At 39.4% G+C, this 20,971-nt stretch overlaps 1 protein-coding gene across 6 annotated transcripts in view; it reads right to left on the minus strand.

The window, feature by feature from the left end:
* Positions 1-20,971, minus strand: part of CKAP5 (cytoskeleton associated protein 5) — a 51,744-nt gene that overhangs the window by 11,177 nt on the left and 19,596 nt on the right. For 2 of the 6 annotated variants that reach the window (XM_062635850.1, XM_062635849.1), the window contains exons 10-35: positions 20,375-20,464; positions 20,107-20,271; positions 19,188-19,316; positions 18,116-18,298; positions 17,107-17,220; positions 15,743-15,853; positions 14,538-14,630; positions 13,750-13,935; positions 13,197-13,291; positions 12,514-12,571; positions 12,308-12,433; positions 11,837-11,976; positions 11,502-11,676; positions 10,890-11,003; positions 9,382-9,510; positions 8,561-8,755; positions 7,755-7,890; positions 6,885-6,973; positions 6,021-6,131; positions 5,599-5,724; positions 4,749-4,898; positions 4,152-4,355; positions 2,807-2,942; positions 1,969-2,162; positions 252-424; positions 11-34 (exon numbers count right to left, since the gene is read on the minus strand). In XM_062635850.1, the coding sequence (XP_062491834.1) occupies positions 11-34; positions 252-424; positions 1,969-2,162; positions 2,807-2,942; positions 4,152-4,355; positions 4,749-4,898; positions 5,599-5,724; positions 6,021-6,131; positions 6,885-6,973; positions 7,755-7,890; positions 8,561-8,755; positions 9,382-9,510; positions 10,890-11,003; positions 11,502-11,676; positions 11,837-11,976; positions 12,308-12,433; positions 12,514-12,571; positions 13,197-13,291; positions 13,750-13,935; positions 14,538-14,630; positions 15,743-15,853; positions 17,107-17,220; positions 18,116-18,298; positions 19,188-19,316; positions 20,107-20,271; positions 20,375-20,464 (3,446 nt within the window). The remainder of the gene's footprint in view (positions 1-10; positions 35-251; positions 425-1,968; positions 2,163-2,806; positions 2,943-4,151; positions 4,356-4,748; positions 4,899-5,598; positions 5,725-6,020; positions 6,132-6,884; positions 6,974-7,754; positions 7,891-8,560; positions 8,756-9,381; positions 9,511-10,889; positions 11,004-11,501; positions 11,677-11,836; positions 11,977-12,307; positions 12,434-12,513; positions 12,572-13,196; positions 13,292-13,749; positions 13,936-14,537; positions 14,631-15,742; positions 15,854-17,106; positions 17,221-18,115; positions 18,299-19,187; positions 19,317-20,106; positions 20,272-20,374; positions 20,465-20,971) is intronic. The other 4 variants (XM_062635851.1, XM_062635853.1, XM_062635852.1 and 1 more) reach the window with 4 other exon arrangements.

A 20,971-nucleotide genomic window follows, 5' to 3' on the forward strand; every position in this document is an offset into this window, starting at 1 on the left:
CAGTACTTACATCCTATAAGTGCGATACATAATTCTGTCCATGGAGAAGCAGTGAAAAAAGGCACAAGACCATTTAGAAAGATTTCAAGACAGACAAGACAAAAAAAATTTCAGACATTTTGTTTCTTATATTATTTGGCCAATTTCCACAACATGCAAAGATGATGACACAAGAACTGAAAGAACATCGCCAGACATGAGAGTAGCACATACACTATGCAGGCTGCAGACCACGATGTATCAATACATACTTGAGTTTGGAGGACATGTCCTCAGCTGGTCCCTTCCGCAGCATGCTGGCATTAGTGCTGATGTTTTGAGCACGTAGAGGTTTCTCCTCTGCCTGTCTCACTGGAGCAGCCGATGGTCTCTTGGCTGAACGTTTTATTCTCTCTTCCAGCATGCTCATGTCTTTCTCAGAAAGCTACAACACACAATGCTTTCACTCAACTTGAGTTGCATAGGTTTTAGATGCCTGGGTCACCTACAGGAGGTATACCACTTATAACTGCAGACTGAAGATCTCTAATACCGAAGGTAGGAGCTGCGAGTTCCACCATCTAGCAGCAAACTAATAGGGCCATTCTGGACTGCCAGATGCTACCTCAAGGAGCTGATTAACCTGTGTTGACAAGCTGTAACAATGAATGCAGCTATTTCTAGCCCACATAATTTCCAAGAAAAAAAGTACTCTTCAAGCTACAGTGCTATCATGTGTTTATAATAGTTGCTTGCATTGCTGGAAAACCTAAACAAAGAAACCCCCCCAACCTTTTTATATCCCTATTTGAGCCCAAGCAGTGCTTTAACACTATGAACCCAGCCGCAGAAGCCCAAGTCCTTCTAATAACTGACCTATTCTATGTACTCCTAATTTGAACTGAACACAAAGACGGCCAATTACACATTCAAACTCATGCAGCGAGACAAATCATTTATCTGCCTTACAGAACCAAGGGTTACTAGTAACTGCATTTGAACAAAGCCAGCCACGACAATTCTGTGGGAAGCACTCTCCAACATCCCTATGATTTAGAAACTGTCTTGAAAAGCAATACATTTTAAGAGTAGATGGACCATGCTGAAGCTCAGAAAGCCGTAGTTAGAAAGGGCTGGATAGTTCAGGTGCTACAATTCTTTCTTTAACCTTGAAAATTGAAAAGCAAATGGATTATGCATTATTAAGGAGGGGACAGACTGCTCTCTGAACAATAGTTAAAGTAAGACAGGAAGCTAAAATGTTAATGAAAATGCAACATTAATTCTCATGGGGATGGCTGCCAGAGAAAATGGGTCAATGAAATCCAACATTTCAGGAAGTTGGAAAGAAAAAGGGGAAAAAAACCCAAAACCTACAACACAAAAAGTCATACAGGCATTAATGTATCTATCATGCTCCAATCAGTTTCAGTGCTGCTAGAAACATTGAGAGCTCAAATTCAGAGAAGAGAACAGGAAAAAATGGCCTAGCAGCCCTTAATTCAGGTTAGAACTCAGTATACGTAATGTTATGCAAGGTAAACTGTAGACGCAGCCAAATAGCTTGCCACTGCTGGAGACTAGAAAGTGAGTTTTGCCACCTTAAACTTTCACTCTACTTTAGATGACACGGCCAAGTATGATTTCCAGAGAACAAAGCAGCAGTAAAATCCAAAGCAACACAGTACTGACACAGACCTTTAGCATCACAGCGCAGGAAGACAAAGCAAACAAGCTAAACTTACCAAACTTCAACCGCAAAGTAACTGGTGGAGATGAGCATAAAAGAGCCAAGTACTCAACAGAGCGCAAGTAACTGCCTTATTTGATCAAGTTAGTTATCCATACAACTGACTATAAAGCAAGTGCTCAACACCAACAGCAAGATGTTACACAACCAACCACAAGCAAAACAGTGCTAATTCCCTCCAAAAGTATAAGGACTTGAAAAATAACAAAGAATATAAGATTATGTCCAGTTACACTCACATTTCCAATGAGCTTGAACACTTGGTCACCATGAACGTTGTAGACAGTCACGATGGTGTTCAGTGCAGCATTACGCACAGTGTTGTCCCTATCACCAATATGAGTTGCCATTTCTTTTAAGGCTTTCCCTGGAGTTGGCTGGCATACATTCATGCCATAGGATTCAACCAGACATCCAAGCTCTTCCAGGCATTCTGGAATAAGAAAATTACATGTGCACTTTCAAGTATAAAGCTGCTGGGAAAAGAACCCTCCCAGTTTTTGTGTCGCTTGCACAACTTGAACATTTGTAGAGAAGCATCAACCATGGTGTTGATGACACATGTACTCCAGATGACTTATGCAGTGAATAGTAAACTAATGGTTCAGACTACTTTACACAGGTAAGCATCTCAAAGCTGTCAGTCATCTCTCTACCTTTCAAATATTTCCCATTACCATATGAGCAACATTACAGTTAACTTCACATGTAGGTGAAGATGTGACAGCTGGTAAGCTTGCAATGCTCCATTCAGTATGTAATTTACTTTTCTGGTTATACCAGGATAAGATATTTTCAAGGTGACTAGGAAGTTGTTTGAGCTACAGACACCAAGTAATTTCTATAATGAAAGTAAGATACACAGTGTAAAGACATTTATTTCTGAAGTCTTTATCAGATTAACTGATTCCCTCAGCCACCTGGACAATACTACTGTCACCATTCAACCCAATACTGTTTCACTAGGATAACAAGCCTACTCAAGGGAGACTACCTTAATGCTGAATCGCTCATCTTTGGAAGGTACAAAGACACCCAAAAGCAAGATGATATACTCTGTAATTGCCCAGTTCCCACCTGCACGCTGTTTTGAGTTTTTGGATTTTGTCCCCTCCATGATGAAAGTGAACATCTTGCTGGCTGGATAGATGAGACACATCCTGTTCAGGATGGCACGGACATCCCTGCGGATAACATCTTTCGGTTCTCCTACCTAGTGGGAGAACCAAAAAAAGGGGAAAAATTAGTCTCATGATACTACACATTTGCCCAAGTAACGCAAGGAAAGGCAGAATTATTCTCAATGCAAAAGTCCTCTAAAACAGCTTTTAAAAGCAAATATGCAATGTAGAATCAGAGAATCATTTAGGTTGGAAAAGACCCTTAAGAGGAAGTGTAACTTTTAACCTAACACTACCAAGTTCACTACTAAACCAGGTCCCCAAGTGCCACATCTACAAGTTGTTTAAATACTCCTAAGGACAGTGATTCAACCACTTTCTTGTGCAGCCTGTTCCAATGCTTGACAACCCTTTTGGTGAGAAACTTTTTCCTAACATCCAACCAAAAACTCCTCGGTACAAGCTGAGGCCATTTCCTCCCATCCTACTCACTTGTTACTTGGCAGATTGACACCCACATCACTATAACCTCCTTCCAGGTAGTAATAGAGCAGTAAAGTCTCCCCTGACCCTCATTTTTTTCCAGGATAAACAACTCCAGTTCCTTCAGCCATTCCTCATAAGACTTGTTTCTCTAGACCCTTCACCAGCATTGTTGCCTTTCTTTAGACCCACTCCAGACCAAAGTGTCTTTCTTGTAGTGAGCAGCCCAGAACTGAATGTAGTATTTAAGGTATGGCCTCACCAAATACAATGTACCAAATAAAGGGGGATGATTGTTTCCCTGGCCCTGCTGGTTAGACTATTTCTGATACAGGCCAGGATGCAGTTGGCCTCGGCTTCCTGGGCACAAGCTAGCTCCTGACCAGCATCCCCAGGTCCTTTCCCATCAGGCAGCTTTCCAGCTGCTCTTCCACAAGCCCATAGTGTTGCATGGGGTTGTTGTGACCCAAGTGTGGGACCTGGCACTTTGCCTTGTTAAACCTCACACAGCTGGCTTCAGCCCATCAGTCCAGCCTGTCCCGATTCCTCTACAGATCATTCCTACCCTGCAGCACATTAACACTGCTGCACAGCTTGGTGCCATCTGCAAACTTACTGAGGGTGCATTTGATCCCCTCATCCAGATCATCAATAAACAGAATTGGCCCTAATATTGAGCCCTCAGGAACACCACTTGTGACCAGCTGCCAACTGGTTTTAACTCCCTTCCCAATGTATTTAACATTCTACATCATGTGATGGTATCCTGCTATATTCCTCATGAAAAATAAGGTTAGTTTCTGTACAGTAAACTGTACCTTTAGGATAAGATATGGGATGAAGGAGGATGCTTCATTCTCAGTAAGGTGATACTCCTCTTGACTCAGCAAATTGAAAAGCAGCTTAAGGTATTCAAGTGCTTTCATCAAAACGCTGGTGTTGGTATCAAAGAACCTCAGGGTAAGCCATTTTAATATCAGATCCAGGCAGCTGATGACTCCATCTTTTTCATTTTCCAAGTGCTTGAAGAAAATACAACCAAAACAAAATAGGAGGTTGTGCAGAAGGAAACACACTATTCAACAAAAGAACAGAAGAAGGAAGTGCTATGCCTGATGTCTACGTTTACTGGTTGATTCCTAGAGTTATAAGTGCTCACTTTTAACTTACAGCTTTCTGAAAGTGTAAGAGAAGTCTCCAGTGGGGATGTTTTCCCTTCTCCCAAGAAACCATCATAATACAAATTTCTTCATTCTTCTGAAAATTATTTCTATTTAGGTTAAGGATTCAACTTCACAGAACAATGGCCCCTGACTCCTCATGGTATTCCTGTCCAATTTTAATTGAAGCATGACCTTTCATAGAAGAGATTAATTCTATACAACATCATCTACTACCACAGACCCAAAACTCACCTCAATCATAACAGCCAGTGCTTTGTTGTGGTGCTGAAAGTCTGCATGAAACATTTCATCCTGTAGCCATTTAGCCACACAACTGGACATCTGAGTTTTTAGCTGGTCAATATATTCATCACGGGGAGTAGTGAAATTCCACTTTAACACCTGTAAAAGGCAGCATTTGGAACTTAAAGCAAGCAATACTTACTCTTCTTGAAAGAACCTACAAATTGTATCCCTTTCAATTCTGCTTTAGAATATATTTTCAAACTCTTCTCATTATCAAGTAATAGGAAAAAGTCAGTGGCGTTTGCTCACCTTGGCTTACATGGAAGATTTTCTCTACTTAGAACAGTTATCTTTAGGCCTTTTTCTTAGTTTTTAACAACTAAAGTGGTTGTTTTCAAGCTATAAATATATCTATTTACTATAGCAAGTTACAAATAACATGCATGTTTTAAGTAAGAATTTCCCTACAAAAAGCAAGCTTGGCAAGTGGGATTGTTCAAAATAAGTACATTAAAACATTTACAATATATACTAGAACTCCAAAATTAGTGAACAGTTTTCAGGTAAAACCTTGACGATGCTTCACAACTGAAGACCATCTCTTGAAAGTTGTAAAGAGACCTTTGGCTTTCTATGAGATTGCATAAATGCACAAAAATTGTGAACCAGAAGAGAAACACCACAGTAAACCAGGTGTTGACCTGTGAAAGTCAACTAAAGAACTAGGTAGTCAATACAAGGGATGGCTATACAGACTAGCACTGTCATGCCATAGCATGTTTAATTGTAAATTAAAAAGCAGAATGTGATAAAATTACTCCTTCAAAACTTGTGAATACATTCAGGTTTTTCTCACCTTCAGACCTTTCTCATCTTTCATCCTCTGTTCCTTCCCATTTGGGACTATGATGAAAATAGGACCTGATTTATCATCATCTTCCTTCAAAGTAGGCTTGCTTAGCACTTTCTTCCCCTGTACACCCTGAAAAAAGCAAGGCATTAACAGGCAACACAAGACACATGCCTCAGCCCCAGCACTTGCAAGCATTAGATACCAGCCAAACTCATGCTGCCTATGTGTACAAGTGCAGCCCATTGTACAAGAGCCAGAGAGAAGCTGGAAGAATAAAGTTGACTAGGATTTTAGAAGTATGTGCTCAGCTGCTGTGGAAGCAATACCCATGACAGTGTGTGCAGTAGTACCCTGTGAAATAGGACACACCACTCTCAACCAGTGCACTACTCACCCACCCACATCCCTAAAACCCAGTGTGGTACCTGTTTGATAGATCTGCTCTTTGTCAGACTGGTACTGCCTTTGCTGAAACTTGTATTAGCTTTGGACAGGCTGGTATTGCCCTTGGACATACTGCTACTAACACCTGACTGCTGTAAATAAGCCACAGAAAAGGCTTTGTTGTTAGACAGCTGTTTACCATTCCAAACCTTTCCATGTGTTCACAGCAAAGGAATTAACTATAGCATTAGAGCTTTGACTTCATATAATCAACTTAGACAAATCTACAACATCCTTCAAGGTTTGTTCCATTCATTCCTGCCATGAATCTGGACCTACATCAAATACTCTTGCTGCAGCATTACCTTAGAGAATGGAGGCAATGGGACCGTATTCGGGGTTTTTTAGTTATACGCATAGGACAAACTTGAAAATTAATAGCAAAAATACCAATAACACAAACCAGAAAAAACACTAACCACAAATTCAAGTTAACCAGTTGAGATTATGATGCTTTTAAGCATCTTCCTTCCCTTTTTGCACTGATGACTAGGAATGTTTTATCCTTCATACTGTAAAGGAGAGATTAATTTCTCTTGATACAGAGGTTCAAAATTACTGTTCAAAGTGTAACACTGGAACCGCAATGGTAAGAATGAATCCTCAACAGCATGAAATCAAGGGGGGCAAGCAGATTTAGAATAGACTCAGCTGCTCACAAGACTGTATTTTTGACAACACAGACTCTATGGCAACACTTGTCATTTCAGAACTCAGATAAGCATAAAGATTCTCTCAGTAAAAGCAGTCCCTAGCAAGGGCTGTACTCTTACCTGCAACACATTAATGAATTACAGATATTCACTTCACAGAACTGATTTTATAAGCAAAAGAAATTAACATACCTTAGCTTTGGAAGAAGCTCCTCCTGCTTTTGCTCTTTTGGGATCAGGTTTTGATTCTGCAGAACTGGACCCTGAATCTTCAGCCGATGCTGGAAAAACAAGACCCATTTCAAATAAGCAACAAGACCATTTTAGGTCAGCACAGTTTTTCATTCTTAGAACACAGAAGATATGCAAATTGTATCCATGAACAGTTTATAACATAAATGTCTGAGGATTTTAGACACATGAAAAGTTCCTCAAATTCCATGTTAGCATGTAAAGTTCTAATAATTAAGATGTTAGCAGATTTATTACCAAAATGATTTAAAATGCACACACATACACTGTCCTGGGGGATGTGTGTGTATCTAATGCCTAGAGCTGTGTTTATACCAGTTTGAGCAGGCAAGTTAGCCCCACCAGAGATAAGGCAGGATTGCTTCTTCAAATCATCTGTCCCCCAATCCTGCTATCCTGGTACCCTCTTTTGCATCAGCACCGGCATTCTGGTAGTCCCACAGTGAATGTTTTAAATGTTCTGTTAAAATCAGATTATTACAGAAAAAGAAAAAAAAACAAACCAAGTCCCAAGCCCTTTAGTCCATGGGTTTTAGTTTCAATACCAAGCTGATATTTCCAAAGAGCAGCTGACAGATGGTTGTGTGGAAAGTAAAAACCCTCCTACACTGGAAGCTGACTCAACTGCAAGTAAGACCAGAACTGCAGACAGCACTCACTAGGTTACACAGCTATTTGTAACCATAACTATGCTGAATTCATAACTATGTTGAATTATCCTAAATATGTTTCTTCTTCTGGCATGCCACACCAAAAAGCTTCAAAACCCACCCTGTTCTCAGTCACGTCCCAGAACGCAAGAGCAGTTACCTGATGCAGGTTGGAATTTGGCTGGAGCTGCACCCCCTGCCCCTCTGCAAGATGCCTTAGCAGGAGCAGCTGGTTTGGCTGGCATGTTGGCTTTGGCTTTCTCAAGCATGGCCAGTACCTGGTCTTTGGAAGTTGGCTAGAGAACAACAGGAGGAGAAAAACAAAGTGATGAATTTGCAAAGGTTAGCGAGAGTGATTACTAATACATAGAAGAGAACATGCCATAGACAAGAGACACTGAAGTAGTGTAACACAAGCTATTTTCTGTTTAGCATCTTCCAGGACCTTTAATCTTGATATACCAATGTTTTCAGATATTTCTGTTCCGAGAAACCATTAAGATCCATTAAGTCTCTTCTGCAAGACCTATGGGAAACAGATGAACCAGCAACCAGTTCTAGCTGAGCAGTCCTACAACATTAATGCAATGCCCCAACAGTGATTCAGTACTCAAGGGTTCATAAAACACACCAAATTGCTAAAAACCACCTTAAAGCACGTGTTCAAAGGTATAGAGTTGATCAGTAACTGGTACAAAAACTACCTGCAGATAGGCATTTTGGGAAAAGCAGAATGAATAAATGTCAAACTCCTGAAGTGACAAACCTGGGGTTGTGGCAGCAGTCTTTCTAAAGCAAAGAAAGCTCCAACTCACAGCCTCCTGCCACTATTTTTAGCCCCCCTCACTGAACATAATCAATGCAGACAAGCTTACATGACTCAAGACAGTGTATCATTAGACTGTGAATGTGACTTAATATCTACTCATCCAAGGTCACATTATTTAATCTTAGTGACAGAAATACCTTCAGCTTGCTCGTGGCTTTTGCCATCTTCTCAAAGCCAAGGTGCATCATGAAGAAAGGCAGGGCATCCTGAGCTTTTTTACGCACGTCCCCATTTCGATCTTCGAGGCAGGAATAGAGGTGAGGCACACACAAGAGTAGATCAGAAGGAACAGAGCGGAGGGTAGGCAACTTCTCAGCCAGCCAACCAAGAAGCTGAAAGGAAGTTTTAGTTTAAAAGCTTTGGAAGCAGCACTCCCAGTGTGCTGTTAGGCCACCAGAGCCTGAATAGTAGTCCTTCAGATAGCTTGAAGTAGGAAAAAACCCAAGTCCAACCTTTGTTCAGACAAATACTCTTAACCAACATCAACCTTCATGTTAGCAACGAAAGAAAATTAAAAATGAAGTACAATATGTCAATACACAGCTATCTTCAAATTTGGAGCCTGGTCTCTTAAGGCTGCACAGACTGTTTCTTCCTTTTGAAAAGTACATCAGAATTCCAGCTGTACTTTATAAGCATCAAACATATTAATGCCTCCAGTTCTGGTCTTCATTACTATGTGGTTAATTTGAGGGAAAACACCCTAGCTCTTGAAATATTCATCAAAACAGATGAAAGTTTCATTTCAGAGGCATTGGGAACTGCATGACAGCCACCATGCAGGAAGAAAGCTTGTAATTAGCATTGAGGTCTAAAATTTATGTCAGTATGAGGACACAGCCACCTGTTCACTCATACAATGGCAGCATCGTGTCACTTCAGCCTGCATAGATAAACACGGTCCATAGCAAGTAAGGTTTTCATTAGACACACGTAAGTTTATGTAACAGAAGCCTACCTCTTGTCTTAGGAAAGGATTTTCCTTTTTGAGCTCCTCAGACAGGTCTTCCCCTTCCAACCACTCTTTCATGCCAGTTTGTTCAGCCCACGCGTTCACAGTTGCCAGTGCAGCAGCACGAACGTTATTCTGCAGCAAGAACAAGGTTTAAGAAGAATAATCCTAAAGAGGGGTCAGAAGATTACAACAGAAGAGGCAATAGTTTCACATCCTTCCCACAAAAAGCAAAAGCTTCTACATTACAGGCTTTGAAATCTGTTTTTATTCACTGCCTGAGAGGTCTAACAGTTCAGAAGAATTTAGTTTTAATGATGGTACCAGCTGCAGAAATCACCAAATTTAGCATTTATACTTACCTATCATTATTTATAATAGGCAAGTTTAATAAAGAGGGACAAAGCATATCTTAACAAGCACTTCATTTCTGCTGCCAGTCATTGATAAGAATTTTGAGAATCTCCTAACTCTCAACCAGGCTAAAGACTATAGTTAGTGATTTATGTAGTGCTTAAAATAGACTTAGCACATTCATAAACGAAGGCAAGTGGGTTATGAAGCCTGTTATTAGGGCACTCTTATTTAAGACACACACAAGCAAAAAGTCAAGTCAGGAGCAGGGGTGCCCCCTCTAACTCCTATTAATTTCCATCTTTAGTGGGTTCCCCCCCCCCAAGGAAAATTTGGAACAGCAGCCTTTTTTGACATTATGGGAAGTCACACAGAATACTTAATACTGGTTGGACTTGATGATCTTAAAGGTCTTCTCCAAGCAAGCTGATTCTATGATTAATAACCACAGTTCTTCAAAATATTATTAGTACAGATATGACTCCATACATATGATCCTCTCCTGTGGGCTGAATTTCTGAGGCAAGCTGATCATGCAAGACAGACTCACTTTGCTTTAATATGGATTAATTCTAAAGGCAAAGGGAACATCCAGGCATGTCTAAACAAGAAGCAGCCTCCTTGCCCAATTGCTTCAAATAGCTTTTTCCCATGGTCCTAAGCTTTGATTTTGACACAACATCTTGACAAGCTCAACAATGATATTCTACTAGCTTCAGTGGCAGTTGTGAGTGTCCTGTTTCTACCTACAGGCCTCCCACACAGTGACAAACACAAGAATGTACACTGGAATCCATGCTGATATGCTAAAAGAACAGAAGTTCCACAAGCAACTTGCAAACCTGATTAGCATCTAACACAGTATATTTAGAAGTACGCATAAAATCACCACATTTCATTTAAAAGCTGAATTATGCCACAGACTGGGTTTATTTACAAGCAGGAGAATACATCTCAAGCAGAATATAGTTCAGACAGACATTTGTATTTGGGTCATAAGTTGTCATTTAGGCAAGAACCTTTCAAAGACATTAAGACTCCAAAGAAGTTTTAACTACCACCCACATCCACCTCTCAAAAGAGAGTCCAAACAGCAATAGTTATTCTCAAGCACAGCTCGGTGAGTGGCAAAAAGCAAAGTGAACTTGTTGAGTTCCTACCTTACTGTCTCCTAGGACTGTAATGACAGGAATGCCCAGATTTTTCACATGCTGTTTGATATTGGGGCCCATTGCTGTTGCCAGCTGCTGAAGAATGCTCAGGGTTTGTTGCACCTGCACAGAAACAAAAAGGCTTTGACTAAAATACTCCAGAACTCCAAGTTATATGGGGAAAAGTAACACTGCTCTATAGGTAGGCTTTTACTTTAGAATGCCTGCTCAATGGTATCTATGCCACACTTCAAACTCACCACACAAGGAGATATCTTCTATTCAGATATTTCTAAATTATTTCTATATTCTAAATAAAATAAAATTTAACTAAGAATATCTTCAAACAAGGGATACCTTTGTCACAAGCAGAGCAATTATTTAAGCTTGTTTGGTTGGTTTGGTATTTTTTAGGCCTTTTAACACAAAGTGAAGACAAAGGCAAGTATTTTATAAATAGGCAGATATATAATGATCAAGAAAGACACAGTTCATTGTTTTCCAGCTGTTGATTTCATGACATTGTAATAGAGTGAGCAATAAGCAAGATTTAGAAGTCATGAATAGCTTGTTTTAAGTTCTAAGCTGGAAACAGCTGAAATAGGATTTTGAATAACATACCAAGATTTTATTGGAGTCATTGAGACGACCCTTCAAAGCAGCTGGAAGTTCTCCTATGTTTGGTTGTATGAACTTAGCATCATTTATTATGCTTGTCACTTCATCTAGACCTTCCTTTCTGATCTTCCAGTTCTTGTCCCCAATCTTAGACACCAATTCAGCTGTGATCTTCTCACTGTAAGAGAAAAAAGGTAAAAAGCCCATTTTCTTACTTTTAGTGTCTTGTAGTGTTGTAGTGCTTTAACACTACAGATCTCTGCTGAGAAACTGTTTATAAACAAGGACTTTTGAATTGCAATGGAAGTATGTCTTCAGTTTGTAGAATCCAAACTTACCCAATATCTGTTCTTGGCAAGAGATCCACAACATCATTCCCAACATCCTCTTGTTCCTCTTCCTCAGCATCATCCCCACCTCCCGCCACACTATTCCTGGAAATCCCACGAGTTGGGGCTGGTGCTGTCTGCCCTTGCATCTGCAAGCAACACAAATCGGAAACAGCTGTTTTACAGTATTTGACATTAAAAATGAAAACACTTGCATGATATGAACGTGCTCTCAGGGCAACAGACTTTTAAACATTCTGCTGTTCAAACAAAACCAGAAACTTCAAGTTTGCCATGAGAAAAGTGACCATTGGCATAGCCAGACACAGTGAGTTTGCAGCTGCTTTGGTGAGATGTCTTAAGAAATCTGGTTTACTTATAAAAACACAGGTTAGATCACAATATTACTACAGATCACAGCTACTGAAGTTTCCAAGTTGTTTTAGTGATACTTAGTAGTAAGAGAGCTACACATTGTACCTTTTCAAATTCTGCATCTATCTGGGAGAGAAGAGCTGGCTTCTCATCCTCAAAGAACATTCGCAAAGGAGGTCCCACATAAAGATACATGACTCCCAGCAGGGTAATGGCAGAAGTCCTTACAGCCTGCAAGAGAGGATAAAAGCATTCAGTCTTCAAATTCAGGATTGATAATAATTCAGGTTCAAAATTCTAAATGTACTCACTGGGTTAGTAGCAGCAAGAGCAGTCTTCACATTACTGATGAAAGCTTTGACATTCAATCTGTAGGAAAAAGATATCTCCCATAAGTAAAACACACAGAAAGCACCATAAAAAACGAGATCGTAAGTTAAAGAGAACAATGTGTTGAGAACAGATTCATACAACTAACCTACAAGCAGAAGATAGGCACTTAAGTACTATCACAGGTACCATGCAGATGGTTGCTATATAAACAGCTACTGAAAAAGGTCAATTTGGAGATCAGCCTAGTACAAAAATCAATTCAATAAATATAATTTATATCCAAGAATGCTATAATGACAACAGGAAAATGTCTGTAAAATACAGTGATCCACCTAGGTTCCAGGTGTATTCACACACAACAGAAACAGCAGACATGCAGTACCAGAGCTCCTTGCCCAGCACACTCCTATAGTATATAAAGTAACAAAAATGCTTTTCAGAGGAGGCTGAGTAATGAGTAAAGCACCTCATAGTAATAGCACCTTATCTTTACACATTTAAAGCTAGAAGAGCACTCAACAGAGCTAGAGTAAGGAACAAGAGTTCAGCTGTACTCGCAGCCACCCCTCCTCTTCAGGCCAGTTCCACAGAGAACAAATTCTTAGTCCTAGCTTAGAAACATTTTCATTCAAGTTTCTCTTAGTTTACTTAAAAGACATACCCAGAAAAGCCAAACTCCTTAATGGCATTTGAAAGCCAGTTCAAGGTTTCTGACTGGTTTTTAGGATTCTTTTGAGAGAAAGCCGTAGCCACAACCTGTAACAGAAGACAGTTCAGTAAATTCTCACTGACAAACCAGGTAACAAAGCATGGTAGCAAAGGAGTGAAGATGCCTGCAAAAAAAACACAGGACATTGAAAGTGAACAGAAGCAGACAAGGAAAAACATGTTGTGTCACTGTAGCAGAATACAACTGCAAGTGAAGCTAAACAGAAATTCCTGTAGTACTTCAAGGCAGCCAGAGATATACCTTCATTATGGATGTGTGCCTGTTTTGGCAGTATTTCAGCCAAATACTTATTTACTACTTGTTACTTCCTCTTTTGGAAGAACTTGTATTTATCTTCTGCCTTAGGTGGTATCTTGAGAGCAAACCAATCGCTTCCAGGCAATAGAGAAAAATCAAAGATTTAGGATTTACTACGCAGACTGAAAAAACACCCCACATATTTCTGGCTTTATTTACCGGAATAATACCTTTGCTGCTCACTCACCTGCTCAGCAGTCCATGGCAACTGACATGCCTCTGCTATTGCTGTCATGGCTTCTTTTGCATTACTCCCACATTTCACATCACCGACCTTGTCTACAAGACCATCCAGCACAACCTGGGCTGAAGTTTTGGAGAAGTTTCCTTTCTGTGCAATCAATGCAACTATATGCAGTTTCATCTGCATCACCTGGAATGACCATAATGGCAAGGAAGTTAGTAATGCCTTTGTGTATTTTACACCAAGTTTTTTCTTCTATGTATTTATAGATATATAAAAAATAAATATATGTATTGTGCATACACACAGACATTTGTTTATCCACACAAATGTATATATACACTTGAAAACAGAACTGGATTCACACAAACAACATTTATGTACACAAATACGTATTTTTATACACACACCTGTACATTTACAGTTTTGTGTGATTACACAAATTGTGTCTATACACACAAATACATGTATGTATAGATATATACATATACAATCAAGAATACTGGGCAGCCATTATCTATATTAGAACTTAGATATACAGATACATATACCTGCACACCTGTACAGACATACATCTACACCTAGCTATCTTCAAACGTTGCCTCAACTATGAACAGAAATCAAATCTAATTTCAGAATTTATATTCTCATTGACTATAAATAGAGCTGTGGTCAGGGTGCTGGGACTGTCATCACTGACATAATAAATGTACTTAAAGCCTTTTAGCTGGAAGCACAGCTTACATTAAGCACAAATACAGACCGTTAATTACTGAAGGATAATGCATTACCTGAAAATTTGTTTCCTTCCAGCCAGGTTTCTTGGCCAGCATTCTTACCAGCACTTGGCAAGGCATTTCACTTCTCTCCATAAGCTCAACAGCCTAAAGGATAAACATGAAGTTAGCCAGTGGGTCACAAGTGATACAAAACCTAAAACACAAAGTTACCCCAACTGTCCTGTATTTTCTTAATACTGACCTAAGTTGCAGAAATACTCAGCAAAAGAATTGACCTGAAAAGCCTTACTGCAGGACCCTCTTTCACAAGGAGCCCATTTTACAGGTAGTGAGATAAGGTTTGAACTATATCATTCATACCACTATACTTTCTAGGTTCTTTAGAAAGTCCATAAAACCACTATTCACCATTCCAGCCCTGTGAACAGCACAAACTAAAAACCACAGCAGCACAATAAAAAGAACATCCACCCCCCCCCAAAAAAGCCTTATATTGTGCTCCTTTCACATTAGGATGCTGATTACATGACGAAGCCTGAATGTAATCTAAATTACTGTTTTACTTATTACTAGGCTTAGCCATTCCACTGAAACTTCCTTACATTTGAGCAAAGCTGGCTCCCGCAGCAGCACTTCAGCCAATCACCTTTTCCATTAATATATTAAAACTCAGTCACAATTATAATGGTGTAGCAGTACCAACTTATTTGTACATTGACAGTTGATGCCCCTTGTGAACTCTCAAAGGTCTTATGATGGATACCATGGGAAGAAAGCCAGGCTTCACACTGAGCAACACATGATACCTTTTTGTTTGTGACTACATGAAGCACTCGCTACCAGCTGAGAAGACTGCAGGTATTGTATCTTCAAACATCAGTTATTTGCCAAACAAATTTTCAGTAGCATAATCAATTGCTGCCTAACATGCAATCGGCAGGGACTTACTTGCAGCTGGTTTTGCCCAGTCACTGCAAAACATTCTGTTTAAACCTAGCTGTCTCTGAGACTAAGCTTTTGAGCTACTTGGTGTTTAAACAACCCCCATCATGCATTCTCAATCCACATACAAATATTTTTAATAAAGCATAACTATCTACATTAGAATAAAAGACTTCATTGTTATGGAATAAGAGCTAATTTAAACCATGTAAACCATTTGTCTTTTACAAGTATTATTTAATCCATCTGAATTGCTGACATCACTACTCCCTTTCCCTACCTGCCTCTCTTCTTATCCACTGATACACACTTACCTTCTGAAACTCCTCCATGCAGGCAAGCCTCTCTTTCCAGTTACCACTGTCTAACTGCTGGATACAAGAAGCTGGAAGAACAGCAGCAGCTTTTTCTTCACATACTTCTATCTGCAGACAGATCAGAACAATGTCAGTACCCCACTGTATCCCTTCAGAGGGGGGCAGCAGCCTTAAGGACAGGTAATATACTGCAATGACTCTTGCATTGTGGTGTATTTAGAAAATGTGAGAGTTTTCTGTTGCAGGTTTAAATATTTTGTATGGTTCATATATCTAGTTTTTACATTACTTTAGGAAGTATATAGTTCATATATGAACTACAGTTTAACATACATAGATTCTACAGGAATTTAGGAAAATATGAATTTAAGAAGCTGCTAAATCGTACTGCAACAGAAAAGTAATCCCCAAAAAGCATAGTATGTTGTGCAGAGAGTAAACAATACTCAACTAGCCACTACCTGTTTATAGAACCAAGCAGAGGAAACCTAAAATGTGCAAGAACTCTGAATTCATAGCAATGAATCACTAGTTGATGAAGGTGGATGGGAGAAGACCCATCTTTTGCATCCATTTTAGCAAAATGAAGAATTAATGCTTTTTTTAGTATATGAAAAGTGATTAAAACTACCCTTGTTTCACAGGTGTGTACACCACATTCAGGAAGCACATAGTCATTTTCCACTGTATAACTCGCAATATGAATTGGATACATAATGGAAAGCATTAATTCTAAGCAACACTCCAGAGGTAACTGAGAGTCAAACTTGCAGATAAATATGGCATAGCTCTAAACTTCGTTAGTGTCTGAGCTTATTTTACCTAGCTCCCTATGAAGAAGATAGGTAGATGCTCAATTATCATGCAGAAATCAATCATCTTCTTGAAGTATAAACTTAATACAAACAGCATGGAATAAACTTGCATTAGCTCACTGAATTACTACTTCATCTGAAATTCAGATTTCAATGTAAACTCCAGAATACTGTATACTGAAGCAAATACCTTCAGGAAATCATGCATCCTAAAGCATTTATATTGTTACTTTTTTCATCTGTTCCTAGTTCAGGAACAACAGGACATACCCTTCTATATTAGCATGACTGTTTACTGTCTTAACATGGCCCGGTACCAACAGCAGCCTGAAGAACAACTGTACTTACCAGAACATAGTAAGCATCAATTTTACCAGTTAGGAATGCCATTTATTTCAATATAATTTTTGCCCTTGTCCTAACAAAAAGCTACCCAACTTCAGTGAAAGAATCTGTATCTGAATACCTGTAGTATCTGAAGACCTGATTAACCAAAGCTACTTAGAGAGAGGACTTTGTATCTCATAGAATTAGCAGAGTACTCACCGAGAGCTCCGACTCAAATATTTCTTTGGTCTCAGGACCCTTCTTGCCTTTAGCCCCAGCACCTCCCACACCTGCAGCACCTGCTGGTTTGCTTTTCTTGGGTGGGCCCCCAGACTAGAAAGGAAATAGACAAGTTAGCAAAGACCAAAGAGATGTCTAGCTCATCAGATACCAAAAGAACAGATTTTTTTCCTCACACTTCTACATTCTAATGTCAAAAAATACTTCTCTCTCTAGTACCATTACAGCTGCAAAGAAATAGTTTTCTGCTAGAGCTTATTGAATTCATATGCTGCTTTCAGACTGCTAGGTTTTATAAAGCACATATAGCACACAAGACAATGAAAGATGAAAAGGGAAAGAATGTATTTATGAAGGTTCAGAAAGTAATTAAGTCATTTATATATTCTCCTATGGATACTGATTCAATATTAGGCTTGCAACTGGTATCTCTCTTCAGGGCTACCAGTATCAATAGATTCAGAAAATAAGATCCACTATTTACTTCCAGGATTCCCACCTGGAGAAGCAGGGCATTAGAGATCATCTACAGTGCTATTTAGGTAAATTTAAGAAAATAATCATTTGAAAGAAACACAGGCTAACGTTTCTAATTATTTATGGTAACAAACTACAAACAACACCAAAGAGAATGCTCAACACTAGTAACCTTGCTAATTAAAATAAGAGACATTCGCTTCAGCCAAATACTACTATTGCCACAGAGCACACTAACATATCATCTACAGCTCCTCTGGGAGCTGGAGCTTCCTTTGGTCTCTCACTTATTTCCATATGAAAATCTGGTATTAAGACATAACAAGACAGTTTGTATCATTAAAAACCTGAGATTTCATCCAGTATATATTCCTGGAAAGTCCCAGATTCTTTCTATTGTTGGGCTCACCTACAGAATGACAGCAATGCCTCAGAGAAAGGAGATGTTCAACAGGCCACCTTTGATCATTGATAAGTAACAGACAACTGTGATTGTCAGACAATCTCTTACCTTCACAGCAGGTGCTTTTTTCTGTGGTCCTGGTTTGGTTGCTGCATCTTTTGTTTCTTTATCTCCACCAGACCCTGAAAGAGCAGGGGTCTTTCCACTAACAGGCCTGCCTTCTTTTTTCTCAGCAGCTCCTCCTGTCTTTTTCCCATAAACCAGTTCTACTTTCTCAGCACATTCTTTAATCTGACAAGCAATTACAAAGAAAAAAGGGGGGGGGGGAAGCAAAAAGCTATTTAGCTACCACCACTGGATGTACAACTGTCTTTCAACAGCAGTGTTTCAAACTTCAAACTGTTCATGTTTTCTCCAGAGTAGTCATTTACTTAGTATTTGTTATCTTGTGTTTGTTACAGTAGTGATGTTAAACAGTCAATAGCATCAGCCATCATTGTGTTACTAGAATCATTTTCCTAATTAAAAATGAAGTGCACTTATACACACAGAAAGGATTGACAACTCCCCCAATACTTACAGATGATGTAAAGACTAATTCTTTGCAAGTTCTATTATAAAAATCATCATTCAGTCAAACCTGTCTGCACATGCAAAAGCATGAAAACTCTGTGGTTGGAAAGTAAGTCTTTAATACCAAATCCTGTCTAGTAATATAGAATTAGACCACATGGCTGTGCCTTAAAACCAGGCAGAGTTTCTTTTTTTTTTCCTCTTTTTGGGCAGAGAAAGAGTTCAAAACCAAGCAAAGCCACACAGCCAACACCACCACCACCACCCAAAAGAAACCCCCAAAAGAAACCCCCAAAACAAACCTCATAACCCACCTCATAGATAATACAGCCTTGGAACCAAAGAGATTCTTTACATAAGAATGAAAAGGTGCAATGTTTGTTAACAGACTAATGCATTTTAGGTAGCGGAAGTCAAGAGATTCTTGATAATCTCACAAGAAAGATTTTCAGATTCCCTGTAACATCAGTAATTTCAAAGTAAAGAAATTTTCAAAACCCTGTGCCCAAAGTCACCAGCTACAGCACCCTCTTTAGTCTTCTCTAGCCTAACACGCATCTTAAACAGATAATGGGAGCATTCGTCACAACATTTATGATAAACTTACCCGATCAAGCTTTAGTTTGTCTACATCTGCTAGAAAAGGATTCACAGCTTTCTCTCCAGCCACTTTCAAGGCAGTGCCTAATGCTTCAAACCCAGCATCTCTTACTTCAGGAGCAGAATCATTGATATGCTGCAGAGAAAGACAACTCTTACCATGTGACTTCAACTCATATCTAAACAGATTTACTTCAATTCATATCTAAACAGATTCTTAAAATCAAACTTCTGGATAAATACCCTCCCTTTTTTAAGGCAAATATCTACAGAATAATCCACTGCAGAAAAGCCTGGTTTTCATTTCTGTATTCCTATGTACTGATCAAATCTACTGCTTCTCAGATACAGCCAGTTTCCCACCTTTGGGTCTTTCACAGCATAAGAACAGGGTGTCCATTCAAGCTTTAATACATACTGCCATGCTATTAAAGTTCACAAGGAGTTCAAAGTTCTGCAACCCTGTTTAAATCTTCATTTTTGAAGCCAGGGATACTTCCAATAACAAGGAAAGGGCTATTTGCAATGAGAAAAAAGTATTCATTTTATTGTTTACACTGATAAATGCTTTAAAGTAATGGCAGATGATGGCTCTTTTATTCATGGCAGAAGATACGCAGCATTCCAGCAACAGCTTGCTAGAGATGTCTGTAAGGAGTGGCACAGTACCCAGAAGTTTAATAGTTGCAAATTACTGCCTTAATTATAATAATTGGGGAGCTTTCGGTTTCAGAGAATCCAACTAAAAAGAGACTAAACTGTTCCTATGCATCTTGAGTTCGTCATCAGTCAAAAGTGACTGATGGCTACACAGCACACAAGAACTCTTTAGTCCTCGGATCACCGGAAAGGTCTTTCTCCCAGAATCCAATGTTTCAGAGCAGTGCTTGAATCAATGACACAAGTACCAACTCCTCCTGCTTTACCTTGAGAAGTGCAGCACAGAAAGGTTTTAACAGGCTTTTTGGCAGAGTAGAAGGTGTGCAGTGGCGGAAGCTTCTCGCAATGAAGAGGGATGTTTGTTGCTTAATTGTTGGGTTTTTGTTGTCCATCACTGCCAACACATCTTCACTTATGTTCTGCAACGTGGTCTGCAGGGTTGGATAAAGATAATTTCAGTAAAGTAAGAAAAAAACAAAAAACAGAGGCCAATTCTCAGACAATGGAGAAATGGGAATTGTTACTATTACTTACTGTAAGAAAGATTGCATCAATGGCCTCTTGCAGTGCCTGCACTACCTGAGGCTTCTTCTCTTTAAATTTCTCCAGGATTGTTGGAACAACCTATGGAAAAGGTAAAAAAAGTCAACCCACTCTTTACTAATATAACTGGGAAACCTGATAATCTGCTCCCTGGTATTTTGCAGAGAAACAAATGATGGAGACATCACTGCTGCACCATCCAGGAGTACACAACAGCAATATGAACTAGCTTATTCTAGCTGATGTCCAGTATTAGATTCATTCCAGCCAATCTATTAAAAACATAGATTTTTGAGCAATTTCATAGCCAAGCTAAACAAAAGGCAGATGTACAAGTTCACAGAATTCCAAATGAATACTCTGGTTCTGCTGGTCTGGAACACAGAGCAATAAAGGAGAAATCATACTGTAAAGATCCAAGAAGGTATATAAACTGTTCCCTCTCCCCCAGCTTCCTGACAGCACTCAGCATGGCTCACTAAGAAGCCCTCATTTGACCCTCATTTTGATTGCAGCCCTGAGCTGTGCCTGGGATTGCAAAGTCCTACACATGGGTCAGGGCAATCCCAGGCACAGCTACAGGCTGGG

The sequence above is a fragment of the Pezoporus occidentalis genome, unplaced genomic scaffold (genome assembly GCF_034315485.1).
Source record: "Pezoporus occidentalis ecotype Australia unplaced genomic scaffold, CSIRO_AGI_Poc_V1 ctg46, whole genome shotgun sequence".
In the NCBI taxonomy this organism is placed as follows: domain Eukaryota; kingdom Metazoa; phylum Chordata; class Aves; order Psittaciformes; family Psittacidae; genus Pezoporus; species Pezoporus occidentalis.